General features: G+C 57.2%; 1 protein-coding gene and 1 long non-coding RNA gene across 3 annotated transcripts; both read right to left on the bottom strand.

The window, feature by feature from the left end:
* Positions 1-2,772: 2,772 nt before the first annotated feature.
* THY1 (Thy-1 cell surface antigen) lies at positions 2,773-8,674 on the bottom strand. Its single transcript, XM_055728671.1, has 4 exons — positions 8,519-8,674; positions 6,069-6,140; positions 5,591-5,926; positions 2,773-4,911 (listed from the first exon to the last, which is right to left on the bottom strand). The coding sequence occupies exons 2-4, from the start codon at positions 6,103-6,105 to the stop codon at positions 4,799-4,801; spliced, it is 486 nt and encodes a 161-aa protein (XP_055584646.1). The 5' UTR covers positions 6,106-6,140; positions 8,519-8,674; the 3' UTR covers positions 2,773-4,798.
* A 4,942-nt stretch (positions 8,675-13,616) lies between these two features.
* On the bottom strand, positions 13,617-21,285 carry LOC114016125 (uncharacterized). Of its 2 annotated transcripts, none has more exons than XR_008735452.1 (3): positions 21,012-21,285; positions 18,531-18,734; positions 13,617-13,757 (listed from the first exon to the last, which is right to left on the bottom strand). It is a non-coding gene; the product is annotated as an uncharacterized LOC114016125 (long non-coding RNA). The 2 variants fall into 2 exon arrangements; XR_003560425.2 differs by lacking the exon at positions 13,617-13,757 and having other exon boundaries at positions 17,398-18,734; positions 21,012-21,061; positions 21,167-21,285.
* Between the last annotated feature and the right edge of the window lie 563 nt (positions 21,286-21,848).

Below are 21,848 nucleotides of genomic sequence, written 5' to 3'. Positions count from 1 at the left end.
TGTGTCCCCTCTCCCCTGAGACACAATGTCCCAGCCTGGAGGTTACATGGGAGCTCCCAGCCCTCCGCAATGGCAGAGGCAGGACCCTGTGTCAACAACGTCACCTGCTCCAACCCGCAAGGGGTTTGGGGTGGAGGGGCTCTGTGCCCACCTGACAGTGCCGGAGGGGTGGGACAGCCTCCTGCCCATTCCCCAAGGGGGACAAGGCAAGGGATCCCTCTGGGTATCTTGGTTTCCTTCCAGAAAGGGTGTCCCCAGGCAGCCCTGGGAGGAATGTGCCACAAAGTGTTTGGTCCCTGCAAGGGGCCAGAGTCACCAAGGGGTGTCCTTGGTCAGCAGATAGAGACCCCAGCGCCCCGGCGCGCTGCCGGCAGCCTTTCTCACAGCCCTGCTCCATCACTCAGGGAGAAGCCACCCTGGCTCCAGCGCTGCCCCTCACTGCTCGCCCACCCCAGAGCGATGGGACCTGCCCAAGGTCACACGTGCAGCTGGGGCCAGCCTGGCCAGGGCCCTTCCCCTACCAGCCACTGGGCCTGAGAACCCTCCAAATTCATGCCACATGTGCTGGCCAGGAGTCATCGCCCTGGACTCTCTCAGTGCTGCTGACACACACCCACCCAGCTGCGCAACCTGCTGCCTGCCGCTCCTGGGCCACCCCCAGGGCAGTAAAACCCCAACCCCACGGGGAACCTTGACGTAAGACCCAGGGCATGCGTTACTGCTTTGAGGTCTGCGGGTGGGAAAAAAGAAGGGACCCCAGGGAAGTGCCTGGGCACGCAGCTCTGCCCGCGCCGGGGGCCAGGCGGGTGCTGGGGAGCGCGCTGGCTGGCAGAGCTGCCAGGTTTTCATGCGCGAGCTCTGATCCTGCTCTTTGGAGGTGCAGCGACTGCACAGCTCTGCCCCGCGGTTTTACCCAGCTGAAGGAAGAGGGGAGGCAGTTTTGCTGGCACCGCTGAGCCTCTGGCACTGCAGCCCCCCTCCCTGGGGCCGGTGTCCCCGTGGCACCCCTTCCACTCACCTGCGTGTGGGTTGGTGGGGCAGGTGGCCGGTGGCTGGTCAGGGGCATGAGGCCGGCATGGCGAGGGGCGAGCGGCTGGCCGTGGGGTGATGCCTGTGGGGCTGAGCGTGGGGAGCCAATCCTGCCTTCTCAGGGTGCTTCCTCTGGGGCTGGAGGACAGCGAGCCATGCGAAGGGGCCAGCAGCACCCGAGCCCTTCGCAGGGAAGGGGCTGCCCCACGGACGCAATAGCCGGAGGGGGCCGAGCCAGAGGGCTGTGGGGCTGCGTAAAAACACCACCGCAGAAATTCACAGCTCAGGTTACCGGCTAGATAAATATAGTGTCTTTATCTGACCTCACAGGGCGAAGAAATGCTCCTCTCGCATTCCAGCTTTGGAGAGGCTTAAAGGGGACGTGAACCCGAGGGGGCTGGTGGCTCGAGGCAAGGGGGTGCTGGGAGGGGAGGCTGCGGAGGCAGGGGGGCTGTGGGAAGGATGGCTGAGGGTAAGTGTGGGGAGGAGAGAGATCTGGAGAGGGAGATGGAGTTCTGGGAGAGAAAGGATGGACAGAGCGTTAAGAGGGAGCAGGGCGGGACACAGTGTGGTGTGGGGGTCAGGGAGGTGGAAAGAGGGGGTGCCCGTGGCTGCCAGTAAGGTCTGGAGCATCAAGGTAAGGAGAGGAGGTCGTCTAGATTTTGCCCCCCTCGGGGCAAGTCGTAGGGAGAAGAACCCCCTAAGCCTGTAGCAGAGGTGGGCATGGGGCAGCTGGTGTGGTGGCGTGGGCACCAGCGCACCCACCCCTCATGGCTCCACGGGGACACCAGGGCACCCACCGGGCACCGCTCCCCAACGCCTGACCTGCCCAGGGTGGCGAGGCCTCGTGGTATGTCAGCGCCTGAGCGGCTGTGACTCAGTGAGCACCTGCCGAGGATAATTAGGAGGGATGTAATTATGGTGGCATTTTCCTCCCTCCTGCCTGGCTCCAGCCCTTAAAAACAGGGAGGGCTGGGCAAGGGATGCATCTGAGCGTTACCCTGGGAGGCTGCTATGGGGTCATCGGCGGTGTCACAGGGTGGTGGCAGGGCCCTGCTCCCAATCCTGAGGGGGAGTGTGCCCCACGGTCCCCAGCTCCCGGGGCAGCACCCTGACCCCGGGCAGGGAGCGATGCATGGCTGATCCAGCTGCTCTCGGCGATGCGGGGCCCTTGGCAGCCCCACGGGCAGTGTGCAGGGGCATGGGCAGCAGGACGGACCCTGGCAAGACAGGCACAGCACCACAGGGCCAGGAGCTTCAGGATGCACGTGCACACCCAGCCCTGCTCCCAAACGTGCTCCCAGTCCCAGCAATTCCCTTCCCGGAGGATGGCTGGGACAGGACCGGCCCTGGGGTGCCCGCTGGTACCTACCCTGCCTTGCCTCCCTGCCGGCACAGTGGGCAGCCTTGGCTCACAGCGGGGCGAGGAGGGGGGGTCTCTAGGACTGAGTGGCATGGGATAGGGACAGGGATGGGATGGGGATGGGGCTAAGGGCCTGGGTGCAGGGGTCCGTGCTCCAGGTGGGCAGAAGGGTATCACCCTCCCTGGGAAAGGCAAGTCTTGTCCCTGCCCGCTTTTCTCCCGCAGGGCTCAGGCTGCTGGATGCCTGGGAGAGGAATGGTGGGGGCTGCCCGGGAAGGGTCCCCCCCCCCAGCACAGGCGGTCCCTGCCCTCACTGCAGGCTGGCACCCAGCCCCGCCACGGCCCCTTGCCCCACCGCTGCACACACGGGTGGCCGTGGCTTCAACACACAACCTAGGGTTTTATTGTGCAGACAGAGGAACACTCCCGGAGGACAGGGGTTTTTTGTTGTTGCTTTTCATAGGGTTCTTTTTTTTTTTTTTTATCCCCCTGAACAGAATTTCTTTTATGACAAGCTGTGGAAACAACTACAAATGTTCACAAAAAAATGAGACTCGAGACGCATCCGTGCTCTGCCGGCTGGGCTCTGCGCCCGCCCCGGTGCCCACCAGCAAACCCAGGGAGCCGGGCACAGCCAGGCCTCGGCTATATGTGGCCTCAGCAGCACTAGACAGCAAGCAAGCAGGCAGGGATGGGCAAGGAATGGGCACAGGGGTAGGAGGCAGCTCATGGTGTCTGGAGAAGAGCAAGGAGTGGGGAGCCGCTGCTGTGAATTGCTCTCAGCCCTGGTGGCACAGCCCACGCTGCACGGGTAGCTCAGCAGGGCTGGGGTTCACCCCACGGACCCCGATGCCCCTACCTGCATCTCCCCCTGCCCCCATGCCCTCCCCTGCGTAGGGCACAGCAGGGCTGTCCCTACGGTCTCTCTCCCACAGCCGGCTGGGCTGCTCCTTGCCCGGGAGCTGCCAGGTTTTGGGGACACCGGGGCAGCAGCCCACCAGCTCCTCGGGGTCCTGCGGGGCATCAGGGCGCACCTGGGCTGGCCTCAGCATCCCTTTCCCTGCTCCTGCTGCCCCCTGAGGAGGTCCTGGCCTTACTGAGGTGGTGGCCAGGAGCTGGGCTGCCTGTAGGCCCTTTTCTGCTCTTAAATGGAGACAGGGAAATGCTAGAAGGGAGGGGGCACACGGCCTCCTCCCAGCGGTATGGTGGGACTGGAGGAAGATTGCTGAGCCTACCCACGCCAGGCACCGGGACGCGTGCCTGGAGGGGTTGGGGCCCCCAGGTGCTCCCTTGGGGAACACAGGGTGCTGGTGCAGAGGAATCCCTGTGCAGGCTCCCGTAGGGGAGCCCCCTCCCCACCGCTGCCTCAGTCCAGCTCTGGGGGCCTTGGGGAGGGGAGAAGGGGTGAAGGCAGGGCTGTGGCTAGCTCAGAGAGGCTCTGCTTGCCTCCACTGCGCGTGGGGGCTGGCAGCAATTCTCTCGTCACAGCTAAGGGCTGATCCCCGAGGAGAGCGAGTGGTGTCGCTGGCTCGGGCAGCCCAAAGGTGCCAGGTGATGTCTGGAGGAGGCCTTGCTTCCAGCCCAGCTGCAAAAAACAGATTAGGAAAAACTTGTTGCCAAAGCACGTTTGCAGTGAGCCCCCCTCCCAGAGCCCCAGAAGAGCACTGCGGAGGCAGGGGCATTTGATGGGTGTCTCCCAGACCTGCTCCCCGCTCTCCTCACAGCCTGGCCAGGCCCAGCATCATCCTGTGCCTCCCCTGGTCCCTCTGTCTCTTCCCTGCTTGCTCTGAGCCAGGGCTTGCCTTGCCCTCTCCCAGTCGCGGCAGCTCGGGGTGATTCAGGCCGAGAGGAGCAGGCTGAGGCATCAGCAAGTCACCTGGCTGGTGGGCAGGGTGGGTCAGGGACGCCGGCAGCCTCATCCCCTCCAGGGGCTGTGGGCACAGCACCCGGCGCGGGGACCCCTCTGCACGCTCTCGCATCATCTCTGTCTCTTACCTGCCAGTCCAGCTGTCTTTCCCCAGTTCAGAACAGGCAAACCCCAAAAGTTAAAGGGATGGGAGAAGCAGGCTGTGCAGGGCTGAGACTCCAGTGCTCCCAGCACGAGCAAACCAGCCAGCCTACCGAGCAGGGGAGGTGTGATGGGAGAAGCAACGCTGCCTAGCGGAGCCACCATGCTTCGGAGCAGGGCATGTGTGCGTGTAATGGTGGGTCTCGGCACAGGACGGTGGTTAGCGTTAGATACACGGCTATATAGAGATAACACAGAGAGTTTTCACTTGTTCCAAATGGTTCAGCTTCTCTTTCCAAGGGCTGCGTTCTGGCGGGGGAGGCAGGTTTGCTGGGGTACTTGGTGTGTGCGTGTGTGCGTGTGTGCGTGCGTGTGCGTGTGTGTGTGTGCTTTTCCTTTCACAGGGACACGAAGTCCACGGCTTGCAGCAGAGGCAGGGAAAGGAGAAGCAGCAGGAGCCATGAAGTGTTCTGGATCAAGAGGCTGAAGCCGGCGCATTTCTCCAGTTTGTCTGTGAGGACAGGGAACAGGGAGGGAGAGAAGAGACACGATGAAATCCCTTGGGAACAGGGATCAGGCTGGGTGTTATAAGGAGTACTGGGACTCAGCTTCTTGCCTTGTCTCTGACACAGAAATTCAACCAAGTCCCATCGTGGCCTCTTTGCCTGTTTCCCCTCCCACCTTGTGCCCATGTGGTGGCAAAGCTTTTGGGGGGCACAGAGACCCTGGGTAGCATAACCCTGCCTCTGCCTGACTGAGGAGACAAGGGGATGGGCACCAGGTAAGACGAAGGGCTCTGCAGCTGGAGGACTGCTCCTGCGGGACCTGAGTGTGGAAAATCCCTACTGCGCTCCCGCTCTGGAGCCCAGACCTCTTCAGCCCTTCACCAGCAGACTGGTGACTGGGATTGATTGTGAAGCATCACCAGTGGCAGGACACCTGATCAATGCACCCAAGGCAGCGCCCAGGACAGACAGGGGTAAGCACCCTGAGATGGGGCAGTGAGGCCATCTGTGGGGCTGACCGCTCTGCTTGCAGTAGGAAGGGCATGCAAGGGCTGGGAAGTATTTATGGGGCTCAGGCTGGGTTTGGGGATGCCATAGGGGGTTGTGGTTTTCTCTACTGGCCCTGCCAAGCCAAGGAGCAGGTGTGAAGGAGGGACTGAGGCTAGGTGCCGCTGCCCGTCTCACCTTTGATGACAGTGATGTTCTTTATCTGGTTGCCAGTGTAGTCGTTGGTGGCCTTCAGCTCACACATGTAGACACCTTCATCACTGGTGGTGAAGCTCTGCAGGTAGAGGCACACCAGGTTCTTGTGCATGGTGACGTTGGCTCGGCTTCGGTAGACATTTTCAGAGACGCTGATGGTGCTGTGGATGACATGCTTCCTGTTGTCCTTGGTGATGCTGAACTCATAGGTCAGGGGGTTGCTGGTTTTGTTCTCATAACGGCAGTCCACCCGGAGGCTCTGGCCCAGCAGACAGGCACTCAGGTCCTTGATCATCTGGCAGTGGGCAGCCTGGAGCACTGGGAGAGGCAAGCAGGGGTTGGGCAGGGAACAGTGAGGACTGGGGATGCCTGTGCAGCCTCCTGGCCCTTGCCCGGCTGCTCTGGGCTGAGCTCAGGCTCACTGGAAAGCAGGGAGGGGATGCGTGTCTGCCGGCTGTACCTGTCAGGATGACAGCGATGCTGACGGTGGGGTTCATCTCTCCGCTCAAGGTGCTGTCAGCAAAAGGGGAGTCTGGGCAGGGAGAGAGAGAGGCAGTTAGCCAGGCCATGGCCCCAGCACACAGATGTGGGCCCTTGGTGGTACAGACATGGGCACACATGGCACAGGTGGCCAGGCTGCCTCTTCTCGCACAAGTAATGCTCTGCAGCCTCTGCTCCTCGTCATGAGGTCTGATTCGCTGCGCAGGGACCAGCTAGCCCTGCAACGAGCTAGGGAATCGGGCACTGTGCTTCCCACATCCCCAGGCAATGCTGGCCACGGTCTCTTTTCTGGATCCCCTGCGTCAGACATGAAATGAGCGTGGCGCAGACCTGCAGCTGCCTGCAGCAAGGCCCACACGTGCCGCCTTCCCCTCCTCCTGCCCTGTGCCCAGGCTGGGTGCCCACTCGAGGGACAGGCAGGAGAAATCGGGATGTGCCCCGGTGCCTGCACATCATGGCCGGGGGGCTGCGGCTCACGGTGAGCGTGCTGCCAGGTGAGGGACCCTCCCTCGCGCCGGCGGGTGCCAGGCCTGCCAGCCCCCCTGCGGCTCCAGCGGGTGAGCTCAGCAAAGATGACTCATTGCAATGCAGTGAGGGAAAGGGGCCAAGAGCAGTGAAAAGGAGGGACACGGCAGCTGGACAGGGAGCCAAGACCACCGAGGGATGGCACCACGTCTCCAGGAGCTGAGCTGAGCCTGCCCGGCCATGGGGTGGAAGGTCTTTGGGGTGGCAGAGTCCACCCTCTGGGTCCCTGGCATGATGCTCCTCTCCCTTCAAGCTGCCTGCTGGTCTGGGTGGGTAAGGAGCCCGCAGATGTGCTGTCAAAACCCCAGGGCTGCTGGGGGTTCCAATCCAGCTGAAAGGAATCAATTAAAGGTTTGCAGCCCAGCCAAGCAGCTGCACAGGGAATCCAGCCGCAGACATGCGGAATGGAGGGAGAGGGTGGGGGAGCAGCAAAGCAGACACCAGGGCTGAAGGACACACCGAGCGCGCTGCAGTCGGTCCTCCAGGCTGGGGGTGTGGGGGCAGGTCCAAGAGGGGGAGGTAAATTACCACCTTTGGGGCTCCAGGCTGGCAGAGGGGACAGAAGACCCCCAGTTTGCTCCCTCTGAGCCTGCCCAAGCATCCAGAGAAGAGCTAGGAACTGCCTGCACTGCAACCAGCTGGATTTTTCTTTTTAGCATTTTTTGGGTCTTTCACGAAATGTTCTGGGAGGAAATACCAAACCCGTTTGCTCACTCTGAAGCTGTGAAAGATCTCTATATCTGCAACCCCAAACCCTGGCCAGGAAGAAAAATTCCCTTCTGTTTGGTTTTGGCAACCAAGACATTGCAAATGGGGGCAAATGCGTGATGTAGGAGACCAGCCCCTGTCCCTTGCTTTGTCCTTTCTCAGCTCGGATCCACTCCTCTCTCAGTGTCCTGGGGCACTATCTAGGTCACAGCCAGGCTTTCCTCCAGAAAATCAGTGCAAATAAGCTCCCAGAGAGGGGGCTTCCTCCTAGCTGTGTGCAAAAGCACTCAGATCCTCTAGGTTCTGGGTTCAGGAGCCCTTGGATCCCTTGTACCCCTTCTCTCCTCCTGACAGTGGTGCCGGGAGCGGAGCTAGCTCTTGCTCCTGCATGATCCCAGAGGCTTTGCGTGGGGACAGGACCCCCGAGGATGGCAGCGTTGGGGTGACTCAGTGTTGGGGTGACTCCGGCTCTGGCAGAGCAGTATCTGCCACCTGCTTGGGGCCACAGTGCCGTGGTCCGTACCCCTGTGCCCACCACCGTGACAAGCCAAGGGTGACAAGCGGGCTGTGGGCATGGTGGTGCGGTGGCTGAGTGATGCTGGGGAAGGAGAGAGCCAGATTGGTGGGCTGAGAGAAACCAAGTCCCCGGCCCCGAGCCTGGCCGTGACGGGGGGCGGGGGGGGGAGCTGCCAGCAAAAGGGGGGCACACGGGGGCTCCCGGGCACTGGGGGCAAAGCGGAGCGGGTGAGACCTGTGCCCTGGCCCTGCAGGGGGCGGGAGGGCTCCGGGTGGGCGCTGGCCCCTTTGCGGGGAGCGGGCAGGGGCGCAGCAGCCACGCGTGGGAGCGGGAGGTGGGGGGCGAGGGGCGGGGGTGCGCGCGCGGGCGTGCCCACGGAGCAATGCCGCAGTCCCCGTGCTGGGCGGGGGGGGGGGGCACCGGCACCGATGCGAAAGCACGGAGAGCATCCCGGCACGGAGAGCATCCCCCTCCGCGGCCGCTGCCCCCTCAGAGCATCCCCCTGCCCGCCGCCACCGCGGCAGGGACGAGAGGGTCCCCCTGCCACACCGGCGCACCGGGGAGCGGGTGGCACTGCGGAGCGGCCCCAGCCCCGTGCCCCCTCCCCGCGGGGCCAGGGCACCGCCGCTGGGGGCGGGGGCGGGCGGGTCGGTGCCTACCTGGCCCGGCGCTGTCCGGTGCTGCCCGCGCTGCCGCCCGCGGGGCCGCCGGCGCTGTCCGGTGCTGCCCGCGCTGCCCGCGCTGCTGCCGCTGCCCGCGCTGCTGCCCGGCGGGGCTGTGGGCGGTGCGGCGCTCCCGCAGTTTGGGAAGGGCCGGGCGGGCGGCCCCAGCAAATCAGTGCGGGGCGGCGTCACGGAGGCTCGGCCCCCGGCCCTGCGGCGAGGGGGGGGGCTGCCTCTGCGGGGGGGGGCTGCCTTTGGGGGGGAGGGGGGCTGCCTCTGCGGGGGGGGCTGGTTCTGCGGGGGGCTGGTTCTGCGGGGGAGGCTGCCTTCTGGGGGGGGGCTGCCTTTACGGGGGGAGGGGCTGCCTCTGCGCGGGGGGCTGCCTCTGCGGGCCTACCCCCGCCCCGGGCTGTGGCTGTCCCGGCCCCGGGGGGCTCGGGCCAAGGCTGGGACACCGGGGCCGGGGGGCAGCCCCTTGCGCAGGGGGAAGGGGGCTTGGCGGGGCACGCAGTGGTGCGGGGGATGGGCGGGTGTGTCCGTCTCCCTGCCCCCCCCTTCCCGTTCCCCTCTTTCTGCAGACTGGGAAGGGCGGCAGTTTCCCATCGCCATGGGAACATCGCATTTTGCAGAGGAGTTGCCAGCTCTCACCCTCCCCTGGTTTGGGTTGCTGCTCTGCTTTGGAAGCGGAAAGAAGAGCTTGGCTTGGGCTTTGCTGAGGAGGGGGCAAGTATTCCCCCTCCCCAAACGAGCAGGCCCGACGAGGCCAGCCTGCACCAGGTCACCACAGACCCAGGCAGCACCGGTCTCCAAGCAGGGAATGGTGGAACTGCGGGGACGCAGCTGAAGCTCTGCCCGTGCTGCCAACGGCCACAAGCCTCAAGGTTTAGGCCCGGGGCTGGTGGCAGTGGGGACGTGAACACGGGCTGGGTCCCCCCCCACGTGGCTGGGAAGGGGCTCAGTGAGCTGCTCCTACACAGGCAAAAAATGTCTTTGGACCCAGAAGGCAGCCCGGCAAAAGACCTCTTCCCTGCTCTTGGGCAAGGTGGGGATGACAGGAGAGGAGGGCAGCATCACTGGGAGTTGGGGTCCCAAGGCACCCCAGGAAGGAACGGAGCCATGCAGGATGGCCTGCCCTGTCCTCGCCTCCTCCCGCACCCCCTGGCCGGGCTCTGCAAAAAGGGCTGGCACTGTGAAAGTTGATATGAAAAGTCGTATTCTGCTCCAGCAAAACCTGATCCCAGGTGACATTCGAGTGCTGAGGTTTTGCAAGCTGGCTGTGCCGTGGGGTTTTGCTAATTCTACAAAATCTGACCTCTGCCTGCTTGCTCGCTACGTGGGCTGCGGGCATGCTGCCCCAAACGGGGCCGGACACCCCAGCTGGCCCAGGGCACGTGCAGCAGGGCCCCCAGCGTGCTGCCGTGAGGAGGGCAAAGGCCTGACCCTATCTGCTGTGGCAGCTGCCTATCGAACGGACCCAGGCTGGGGGTCATATGCTGCTGCAGGTGCACAGCAGCACAACTACACTGGTGACCTGGGATGGTACAGACTGACAGTGCTGGCGAAGGACAGGATTAAAGGCATGGCAAACTGACACAGAAAGCCACGACTGGAAGCAGATCGATGCAACGCAAACAGACAAACGCAAGAGGTGTGTTGCCAGGTTGTCAGGTTGCAAAAAATGCAAGTGCGAGGTCTGCGTCAAGACACAGCTGTGATGTGGGGCAGCACATGTAACCATGCGCACACACATGCGTGCGCTCACACGCACACTTCGCTTTTACATCTAGCGCCATATCTCTACAACTATGTCCCCTCCACATCCCCACCCTCCCCCCAGCTATGCGAGCACAGGCAGCCAGGGGGTCCAAGCTCAAGGGGCTGCGTTTTGCAGGAATGCAGTTGCCCAAGTCCCATTACAAGAGGTCTTGGCTCCCTTTAAATCTCTTCCTTGTGGTGCTGTGGAGACAGGCGTGATTGTGCAGTTTCTGGGCAGTGCTGGCAGCGAGCATCCTGCCTAGGTATTTACAGGAGGCTCCTTGCAGAGGTTCTCCTGCTGGATAGTCCCTTCACTGCAGATTGCAGCCTGGCTGCTATCCATAAACCAGAGAAAATCAGTCCCCAAGTCACACCTAATGCAGAGGCCTCCAGATACTGGCCAAAGGAAAAGAAAAGGGTGAGGAGGAGAAAATCTGATGATGACAGACAGACCAACAAATGGAGAGGGGGGCAGGCAGCATTTGTATTGGCAGGTGTCAGACAGAGAGACAGCCAAGCATAAACAGGGGCCAGGAGGTAGCCAGACAGACATGGTGCAGCACAGCAGTGCCGATACCAGCAGGCACGGGTCGATGCAGCAAGACAGACGGACAAGCAGGCAGAGGCAGGGCACAGGCAGCTCTCCTAGGAGGCCAGATCAGCCCAGCTGCCCCTAGCTCTGGAGAGAAAGCCAGGGCATGTGGGGCATCCTTCTGCTCTGCTGGAGTGTGCTGGGGGCATCGCTGCTCCCAGTAGCTCAAGGACCATCCCCAGTAGCTGCGGGAGGCAGGCTGGGCACAGAAGCACCAAGGGGGACAATGACTCGGGTGTCTGGTGCTGCTGCAGCAATTAAAACCCGGCCTTGCCCCAAGGACATCCTGCTGTAGGGGACACCCCTCTTCGAGGAGAAAGGTGGGTGCACATCCTTTCCAAGAGGAACATCTCTCCCCTGCCCTCAGCCTATCCCCCAACATGGAAGAAGAGAGTCTCTCTCTCTCTTCCTCCTGCTTGTGAATCACTGCGCAGCACTACATGCTGGGTCCTGCTCAAAACGTGACAGCAGGATGCCCACGCAGCAGCCGGTCCCTACCAGCAACGATTTGCTCTCCCACTGCTAATTGCTGGGGGGGGAGACATGAGGTCCCATTTGACAGGACCTGGGGGCAGCACTCCTGGGGGGAGACTCCTGGCATCTTCTCTGAGGCCATTAGAGCTGGGGAGTTACGAGACGGAGGAGTAAGGGAGGGTATCTGAGAATCGGTGTTATTGATCTGGCAGATCTGGCAGAGATCGCAGCTCTAGGCTGGACTGATGGATATGCTCACCTGCTGCGCAGCGCAGCGCCTGCCCCTGCACATCCCCACTCCGGCTGGCAGGCCGGGCAAGGCCCGGAGCTCCATCTGGTAGGAGAGCTGCACAGGAATCATGCTTCTCACTGCACTGAGCCAAACCTGGGCCCTTCCCACCCCATCTTTGAGGGACAAGAAAGCGTGGCTGCAGAAGAGCTTTGCCCTTGATTGGAGAGACAGAATGGCCCTCGGGAGCCCAGTGAGGCCCTACGGATGCTATATGTAGCATGGCCCAGATACGAAGCCCCTGGGCTTTGTGGCACCACCACACAGAGCGGGGGTGGAGGAGACTGTGCTCCCCTCCTTCCTGCACACAGCCATGGAAAACAGGGGCAGGCAAAGCTCCTGCTGCAGCACTGGCCTGGGGTCTGCTGTGCTTCAAGCAGCCACACCAGCTCATCAAAGGAGATGGCTGGCTCACACACAGTCCCAGCTCTGCCAGGGTGCTTTGCCTGCAGTTTGCCTTGGTAGCCTCGACCTGTTCCATGGCTGCATCCTTGGTACAGAGAACCCCCAGAGACTGGAGGCCTCAGTCTAACAGAGAGGGATCCAGGGCTGGGAAGTGCATGTGAGGACCCAGCACTGACACTAAGGACAGTCCCTGCACTGACACACCTGCCAGCAGGAACATCCCTCCCTTTCCCTCATTCCTCCCTGTCTGCCTGTGCGCTGTGACTAGCAGAAAGTCCTGGCTCTGTGCTTGCACCCAGTCATGCAAGAGTGCCCCAAGGATGGGGATGCTGAGCCCTCCCGCTTGTTGTGGTGGTTTGCCTTGAAGAGAGGGTTCTCTGGGAGGCTGCCAGCAGTGAGTATTCACTACAGTGTAGGATCTCCCCCCTCTTAAATCTCTGCTTCATTTAGCACTGCTGCCTTTCTACCCTCCTGGGATCTGGGAGCCACCAGGCAATATCCCAGCAGCGCGGCTTTCCTGCCCAACCAGAGTAGAGCCATTCTCCTTGAGATCTGCTATCCATCTGGAGGAGCGGGTGACCATCTCTGTTGGCCTCTAGCCCTTCCTGCCCAAGGCCACTAAAATCTTCCTGCAAGAGACTTGGAAATCCTTGTGGGAGCCAGCCAGGACACTAGGAGCCAGCTCAGCTTGGAAGAGGGTGTTGATTGAGGCACAGAGCTCTCGGTTTGCTCCATCTGGTCTCCAGACTGAGTGGGAGTGGTGCTTGGCTGCCTGCTCCAGCCTCCTCCTCATTGCCTCCCATTGCAGCCAGTAATGCATCCTGCTGGTGCTTGGCATGGGCTAGTTTTTTTCCCCACGCAGCTGCTGGGATGGGAGAGCTGCTTTCCACACCGTGCCCTGCAAACCTGATCTCTGCTGAGCTTAAAGGGAGACTTGTCCCTGGGGGAAGGAGAAACATCTCTGCCAGCTGAACTGGGCAGGTCTGGCAGATAACTCAGCTCCCAGCTCAGAGTTGAGCTGTGCCCCTTACCTGCAGGGTGGGGGGCCAGAAAGCCTGTGTTCAACCTCTCTGCAAGGGTGCCACGTCCCATGGGCTCTTTGTATGAAAGTCAACATGGACAGAGTTGGAACCGGGAAAAGGTGCCACTTCAGACGGTGAAACTCCCCTCCTCTACCAGCTGAACGCCTTACCCTGTGACACAGCGCACACACACCCTGTCCCCCCCCTTAAGCTGGCAGTCAAGGGGAGTACCTATAGGGGCTTATCCCAGGTTGTGTGGCATTAGAAGCCCCAGACAGGCCGCTGACTCCCAGAGCAGCTTTAAACCCCTTTGTCCTGGGGAAATTTACCTGTGTGGGAAAGGAGAAGCCCCTAGTGGCCTCCTGGGAAGATGCTGGGCAGAGAAAGGGGCGCAGAGCACTGCACTGCCTCTGCTCCCCAGCCCCAGCCTAGCTTTCTCATCTCTCTCTCGGGAGAGATGAATAATGCAAGCTACAGAAAACAGAAATAGCTTTCCCCAATTTCCCCTTCCTACCGACTGAGCCATAAGGAATGGAAACTGTTTATTAATAACCCTTATTTATGAAGAAACCGTTGGGCCAGGGTGGTTAACTCTCACCGTGTGGGTTCCTGTGGCTAGTTCCGGAGGAGAAGAGCTGCTGGAAAGAGCTGCTTGCAGGGTCCCCCCTGTGCTCCAAGCCAGCTGGGAAGCTCCTTGCTCTGAAAAGAGGCAGATTAAATACAGGCAGGTTAAACACAGGCAGGCAGGTTAAATACAGGCAGGTTAAACACAGGCAGGCAGGTTCGCCCCTTTCAGGCAGAGCGGAGCCGGGTTCTACATTGAGGCTGGAGGTTGTCAGGCCTGGCGCTCACCCTGGCAGCACTGGCAGGGCAGCGGCTGTCGCCACAGCACACAGTGCTTCCCTTCAGCAGCCAGCCAGCTGCTCCCCGTGCTTGGGCTTGTGTCATCAGCTCCAGCATTCGCTCTTCTCCCCCATTGTCAGCGGGGACAATGGGAGCTGCACCGAGGCTGAGCCAGGAAGGGCTTTCCCCGCTCCCTGCCTCTGCCGCTGACACGAGCCAGCAAGCCTGTGCTGCCGGCGTGCCTCCTCAGCCCTCCTGCCCCAAGGACACCCGGGTGGCGGGGCAGAGGGGGAGACAGCCCAGGCCTGATGCCAGCTCTCCCCAGAGGCCCTCAGCTTGCCCTGCATCACCCTGCTCAGCACAGAGCCACAAACACCAGCAGCCCTCCAGCCACATCTGGCCGCGCAACCAGCCTTGTGCCATGCTTAGTCACTCAGCAATTCCTCCCAGTCCATAATGACAAATTGTTTGGAGCAGAGGGAGGTTTTCAAGTGCCTCCCAGGCAGCTTTTTTACCCGTTGTTGTCTGCTTCTGTTTGCTTAGGAGGTTGGAGAACCTTGTGTTTCTGGGCTCCCGCAGCAGAGCTAGGAAGCTCGGGTCCCCCATCCCCATCTCTCCTACAGTCTCCTTCAGGGGCAGGAAGCGGGTCACCTCATCTCTCTGTGCGTCAGTTTTGCCACAGAAAAACACGGCCTGAAGAAATTCCTTCCGCCTCTGTCTAGGCCAACCCCCTAGTTTGAAACATTAAGTCTCCAGGAGACAGGCTGTGGGTCAGGACAAAAAGAATCACTGAGCTTTTGTAAAGAGAAATCTGAAGACACAAGTAAAAGTTAAAAGGGAAAGGGAAAGAAAAAAAAATCTTGATTGTAGCAGGGGAGAAGTTACCCGGACTCCTACTAAAGACCAATGCTGGTGCGTGAGTGCTCTTCAACGTATTCACTGAGTTTTTACGAGCACCGAGGTGGCAGTTGGGGGCCCTCCAGCAAACACAACCATTTCTGCTGTAGCCACACAATTGTTTCCAAGTGGTACAGAATCAAGTGTCTGAAAATGCTGCTGTCCTGGGCTCCTTCCATCCTCCTGTTACCCCAGGCAGGCAAGAGGCCCCAGCAGGAGCCCCTTACCCTGTGATACAACAGCTCTTGTGGAGACCTCCCCAGGTGTTTCTGCACCTTTGGGGCACCAAAGACAGGCACTTCCAGGGAGCCAAAGTTTGCTCAGAAGCAGGCTCCTGCCAGGGAAAATGCAACGCTCAGGCAGGGCTCTGGCCCAACAGCCAGGAGCAGCGCAGCGTAACGCAGCACTTCACCGCGGAGAGAAGTGGAAGGAGGCACAAGACAAGGTGGGGTTTGGCCCAGCTGCAGGCCTGCTTCACCTCTGCAGCGATAAAGCAGAACAAGTCAGTCTGCATGTACAGGACTTTTTACCAGAGCGGCAATGGCTGGAATGCCCACATTGTGAGCGAGCGGTGTTAAACGGGCCACGGTCACCCCCAGGACGTGCCCTCTCGAGGAGGTTTTCGGTACTGAACGAACTCAAGTCTCTGGAGCTGAATTATCAATAGCAAGCAGGTTTTTGGGAAAGTGCAGTTGGAGATTTAGCAGAGGTCTAATTCATACAGCACTTAAACTTTGGAAACAAACTGCAAGGTGAACCTTGACTTCTTCTGAAAAATGTTAATAAAACATATTTCCTCCACAGGCAGATCTGAGGACTACTTTTTGTATGGAGTGCACTTTTCCATTTGCAAGCATAAGTTGGCAGCGAAATCCTTCTTATTGATGAGTTTCACCCCATCACCACCACTTCCCCATGAACACAAACGCATGCAGTGTTGGTCTCTGTGTTGGGAAGCATAGCTCCCCGTCATGATCTCATCTTTTTGAGCTGCTACTGCTTTATGTAAAGCATCAGTAACTGAACAAGCTGAGGCCCTCCCGTGTCCGGCATGTTCTAAGTCTGGCCTAGTAGCACAACATACCTAATAAGAAACAGAACAGCACCCTTCTCGCTTCGAGGACGTCAAGGTACAACAGCACAGCTGGTAATTACTGTCTGCTCTGCAACCACAAGCATTGAAATGGAACCACTTGAGAGGAGGATGTCACTGGTGAGACCCCGAGGAGAAACGTATGGCAGGGGCCACAGCCATGCCAGGCAGTGCTGTCCGTTTGGCACCAACTGCTCCTTGCCAGATCCCACTTCAGTACTGCAGCACCTGCCATTTACTCCCTTAAGTGACACCAAAATCTCTCCCCAGGAGTTTCACATCAAAGCTGTCACTTTCACCAACCAGTGGGTTTATTCCAAACACTTCCTATTTTCCAGGGCAAGGCAGGGACACCAGATGCTGGGACAAGCCCAGCTGCTCTGTTTAGAGGCCCTCTTCCCTGGGATTAACAGCTGAAAAACTGCACAGCCACGTACCATCACTAGAAACGAGTAACAAAGGCAACGCATAAAGAATAAACCTCTGCAACTTTTAAAAAGTCTTCCTTGCAAAAAAGTAAACTCCCCCCGCCAATGTTTACTGGAAGGAATCTCTTCCTGTGGCTTCAGATACCTTGAGCATGCTCAGAATCAGAAGCTACATACCACTTGGCGGAACATCCAACCTTAATGGAGTTTGTGATCCTGCCAGCCAGCACTTGCTCACATTAACTTACTCTCCTATCCTTTTCAAATACTTTACATGGTTTATTAATTTCTGTATTGCCTCTAAACAACTTAACAATATCCTGTATGTTAAATGTACAACTCTGTATTTTTCTGTAAACAAACCACCTGGGCAACAGGCTGTGAATGCTGTCAAAGCCGGCAGAGCCTCACCTGCCCTCCAGTGCGCTCAGCCAAGCTCTTGCAAGCAGCCACTCCAGACCCCCAAAATATGCAGTACCACAATGCGGCCCCAAAAAACTCCCCACCATTACAACACACGCTTCTCTCCTCTAGTACTTCTATTACTATAGGCTTTCAGAGCTATTTAAAAACATGTGCTGAGTAAAAGACATACATAAATAACACCAAGTGCAACAGTGCAGCCATGCTCCCTTTTGTTTTTTTATTTTGAAAGGATTTCAGAATAATCCTTGCGCACCAGTTAAGCAAGATCTTAAGTCCTTGCTTAACTTAACTTACTTAAGTTACTTAAGTAACTCCGGACACCCGTCAGCTGTCCTGGAGCTCTACCCTGTAAGATGTCCACTATAGTAATGCAATGTCATGTACTGGACACCTCTCATGATACCCGAGAGCCATGTGGAACAACCTAGAATAAATACACAACAACCTCCTGACAGCAGGAACTGCAACTGCTGTTGCAAAGGTGAAAAAACACAAATAGTACAACCTTACAAGCATGAGTAGCAGAAAGATTTGGTATGAAAATTACTGTAACACACAGTTTAAAAAAATATTTTATTGAAGAATCAGCACATACAATAATGGGGAAAAGTGAAGCCACACATGCTCTTACTGAACAGAAAGAACAATGTTTCTCTGGAGGACTGGGTCCAGAAACTTTAAACCCTGTGAGGAGGCTGCAATAAAACCAAACCAATTGACACACAAAATAAAGCAAACAACCTAAAAGAGTTCTCCCACAGAAACAATCATCCATTATACAAAATACGCCAGTTCCCCACAGTTAAACACCTAACGCAGAAACATGCTGAAAATAACAATCACAAAAGGAATGTCCACTAAAAAAGTATCTGATGAAAATCTCACAACCCAAACCCAAAAAGTTGTCCTTTTTGTGGAGACAACAAGAGTTATTTCACCAAAGCGATGACACACAGCACAGCTCCCGCTGGTGCTGGAACTGGGCTTGGAGGCAGGCGTCCCTGGGCAAATGAGCTGGGCATGTGAAGCAGCAGCCAAAGAGCTGCCACACCCCTCCTGCCAGGGGGCTCCAGCCACTGCCTGGACCGCAAAGTGCCCGGGACCCCAGGGTGCTGGCTGGTCCCCACCTTACAGGGCAGCCCTTGTCCCGAAGGCCCATGGAGGCTGCTTCTCTCCGATAGTCAGGGGCTGCCCCGCTAAGCGAGGGGGTCGCCCCACACAGGCTGCCAGTGGAGCAAAAGGCTCCCAGACCCGCCACCTGATTACAGGCAGGTCGACACCCAGGGAGCCCCAGAGCTCGGCTTTCCCCCACAGCAACAGGAATGAGACTTGGCGGCCAGGCAGCGGAGCTTCACTGCCAAAGGCCAGGGGGCTGGGGCCCCAGCCCCGAGAACAAGGGGGGCATACACCTGGCCCCACACCTCTGAAAGGCCGGGGCCAGAGATACCCCCTGGTTACAGGGGGAGCCCTCCAAGCAGCTGCCACCCCACTCGGTGTGTGTGGGACAGGTTGTTTTGAATTATCTGTGCAGGATCTAGTTCTAAGGAGGATTAGTTAAAGACTTGGTGTGTAACAGCGGCTTTTTCTGGCTGATTTGCTTATTGCAATTGGTATGTCAGAGAGAAAGATTCCTAAATTTGAATTCTTAATCTCATCATAGAAGAAAACAAAAGTAATCTTGAATTTCATATACTTGATTTTGATGATAAAATAGGGATAGAAGAAGAGAGAACATTTTCATCACACTTGGGTCTGATGTGACCTGGATCTGCAATCTCTACACACCTGACAGAGTCTTCAGGTAGCAGATAGGGACAGAGGTGGCGTGTGACTTTTTAACCCATGATCTCTTGTCCTTTTCCATTGCTGAGGAGGGGCTTTGCGTACTGGTGAACATGAACTGGTTAATATTTCCTCATTCCACCTCATGACTTCAAGAGTTGTTTGGCTGCTTCTTGGATTTTGTCTTCAAGGGTGGTGATCCTTTGCCTAGCATATAGTAGGACAGAAGAGAGACAGAAGAGCATAAATGGTTACCATACATCAAACAATACCTGTGCCTATTGTATGGAAAAGGAATCCTATCAACAACATTAGTCCTATTTGCATAAACCATTTTCCCCACCCTGTTAGTCCCAATGATCGAAGAAGTGATTCCAACCAGGGATTTTGACTCCATCCATCAAACCAGTCTTTGGACTGCATTACTTGGAAAAGTTCTCCAGTTTGGCCAGCAACTTCCTTCATGTTCTCACATGCTTCCTCAATGGTGGTGGCAGCATTATGAATAGTAATACAACATTCACTTTTGGTGAGGTTTAACATTCCGCACACTCTTGCTCTTTCAGTAGTAACATGTGTAAAGCTAACTAACTTTGCAGGGCCATTTTAGATACTTGATGTACTTGTAAATTTGGGTTCCCAAGAACATTTGTCTTGTCCAGTTACTTAATACATGTATTTGCCAAGTAATATTTTCTAAAAAAACCTGATGTCATTTAAGGGTTACACGTGGGATAAATATTTTCCAACATTAAAGAAATGGTCCTTCCCCATGTGTAATAGCTGGGTATTGCAACACCATGTACCACACAGTCTGGACAGGTCTGGACCTCAGAGCTCTGTCACCATCTCCTGTGTTTATATGGTACTGTAAATTTGAAAATTTGAGGGACACATAGTAGGCATTTACAACCCACAAAACAAACTACTTTGCTCTTGTAAGTTTAAGAGTGAGTAGAATCTGCCATCCAAATATCCCCAGGCCAAGCCCAAAGGGGTAGAACAGACCATGTCAGTACAATCACATTGGTTATGGAGCAGTAGCATCCAGAAATTGTTATCTACTTTCACACCTTTTATTGGTAAGTGAGGCCAGGGAACGCCCCAAAAATTCTGGGAACTAGTGCAACCTCACGTGAAGGGTGACATGTTTGTAGAATTTCCCAGTGGGATTTGGTATCCCCAACAGTTACACATGTTCTGGAGTAGGGTCCCGTTTTCAGGAAGGATCCAGGCTGAAACAGGTATGCTTTCCCATTTTGTGTTATTGTGGTACAATTTAGAATCTTAATGCAATTATGTATTACCAGGTTGTTTAGGACTGTTGGCTAGAATGAAGCAAGGAATATATTTACTGAGGAGGGACTCAACACCACTCATGAGTTGTTTCCAGCCCCAGGTCCTCCCCCTTATTGCTATGGGATTTGGATGAACCATTCTGGGTTCCATTGATTCCAGCTCAGAATTTCCCAGAGTTCTGTCACTTATGACACAGTATATCTTACTCCAAGGATATCCAAGCCCTGGCTGAGAACCACTTTGTTGACGTAAACTCATGCTTTCTTGCCCACATTTTAGTTTTGATGACAATGGGGGAATTCCTATAGTAATGTCTTTGCCCCATTCAAAATTCTAAGAGGAAGCATTTACCTCTCAGGGTTTTCCTTCAGGAAGCCACAAATAACGATTGTAACTTTCCCTGGAGCTTTCAGTATATTTCATAGTTTTGTTTATGTTGACCCAAACAGGTCCTTTCCCCTGTGAATCATCAGCTATTACTCTCACACCCTGGGTCAGGTTTACTTCCACCATTGTCTTTGAAGTAGTTTAGGTGCCCATTGTTCTATTTGGAGTGCTGCAGTGGTGGTCTAACTGGGCGTACTTTTTCCTTACTGTTTCTCACTGAGCTGCTCCTACCAGAGGTGGGGTGCCAGCAAGCACTTGTTTTAAGCAAAATAAGGAATTAATTCACCACTTCCCATCAGCAGGCAGGTGCTCAGCCATCTCCAGGAAAGCAGGGCTCCATCACACGTTACAGTTAATTGGGAAGACAAACACCATAATGCGTTTCTGTACCCCTTAAACCTAAGCCTTTCCCTTGATAATGCTTACCCTGTGCATCCTGAGGTGCCTCAGATTTTCCACAAAGATTGTCTGGTGGGTCCCCTCTAAGTTGCCTCAGCTATCCCCTCCAAAATACCATCTGTCCTCTCTACATTACTTCAGATTTTCCTACAAAAACAGTTGTTTAATACCCTCTAAAGTACCTCGCATTTTCAGCTGAAAATATTACTTCTGTCCCCTCTGTTATCAGATTCCCTGTCCAAAATGCTGCCTGTATTCTGAATTACATCAGACTTTCCCTCAGATATGCTCCCCCCACAAATCACTGCAGATTCACACTTCCAAAAAAAGTATTTTTGTTTCATCTAAATTACCTCAGGTTTTCTGTCAAAAATGTCACCTTTGTCTCCTTTAACTTACCTCAGCTTTTCCTTCCACAATGTTCACTGTCCCCCTCAGACAGCGTTACCCTGAGGTAATACAGACAGATTGCCTCAGATTTGACACCGAAACGGCCCTGCGAAGTTACTTCAGCTTTCTCCCCTACAAAGCTCACTCAGTTCTCTCTGATTTACCTCAGCTTTTCCCTCAGAAACTCTACTGAAACACCGCGCCGTCCTCCGAGGCAGCAGTGCTCCGGCCTCCCGCCCTGCGCGCCCACGGCAAGAGCCCCACGTCTGCCCCGGGCGACTCCTCCACCTCAGCGCCGCGGAGGGCGGGGGCGGGGGGCGCCGGCGCGGGAGGGCGCTGCGCGCGCGCAGCACTGGCCCGGCCGCCATCCCCGGCACCGCGCTGTGACCCCTCTGTGACACAGCCACATACTGGTAACTCAGTAACTAACTCAGTAACTCACCTCAGGACGCTCGCAGCCACCCCCAACCCCCTAACTCAGCTTAGGACACTCACAGTCAGCGCCCCCCCCCCCGCCTTCCCCACACAATTCACCTCAGGACACTCACAGCCTCCTCACCCCACCCCATGCTTCCCCCTGTAACTCACCTCAGGATGCTCACAGCCACCTCACTGTGACTCCCCTCAGGACACTCACAGCCACCTTGGTGACACAGCCACACCACCCACCCCCCCCCGCCCCCCCCACCCCCCCCCCCCCCCCCGTGACTCCCCTCAGGACACCACAGCCCCCTCTGTGACACAGCCAGCTCCCTGTGACTCCCCTTAGGACACCCACAGCCCCCTCTGTGGCACGGCCACCCCTCTGTGACTCCCCTCAGGACGCTCACGGCCCCTCGGTGACAC

The sequence above is a fragment of the Falco cherrug genome, chromosome 17 (assembly GCF_023634085.1).
Source record: "Falco cherrug isolate bFalChe1 chromosome 17, bFalChe1.pri, whole genome shotgun sequence".
Lineage (NCBI taxonomy): Eukaryota > Metazoa > Chordata > Aves > Falconiformes > Falconidae > Falco > Falco cherrug.
Note: the sequence above shows the minus strand (reverse complement) of the source record. Positions and strands in the feature narration are given on the sequence as shown.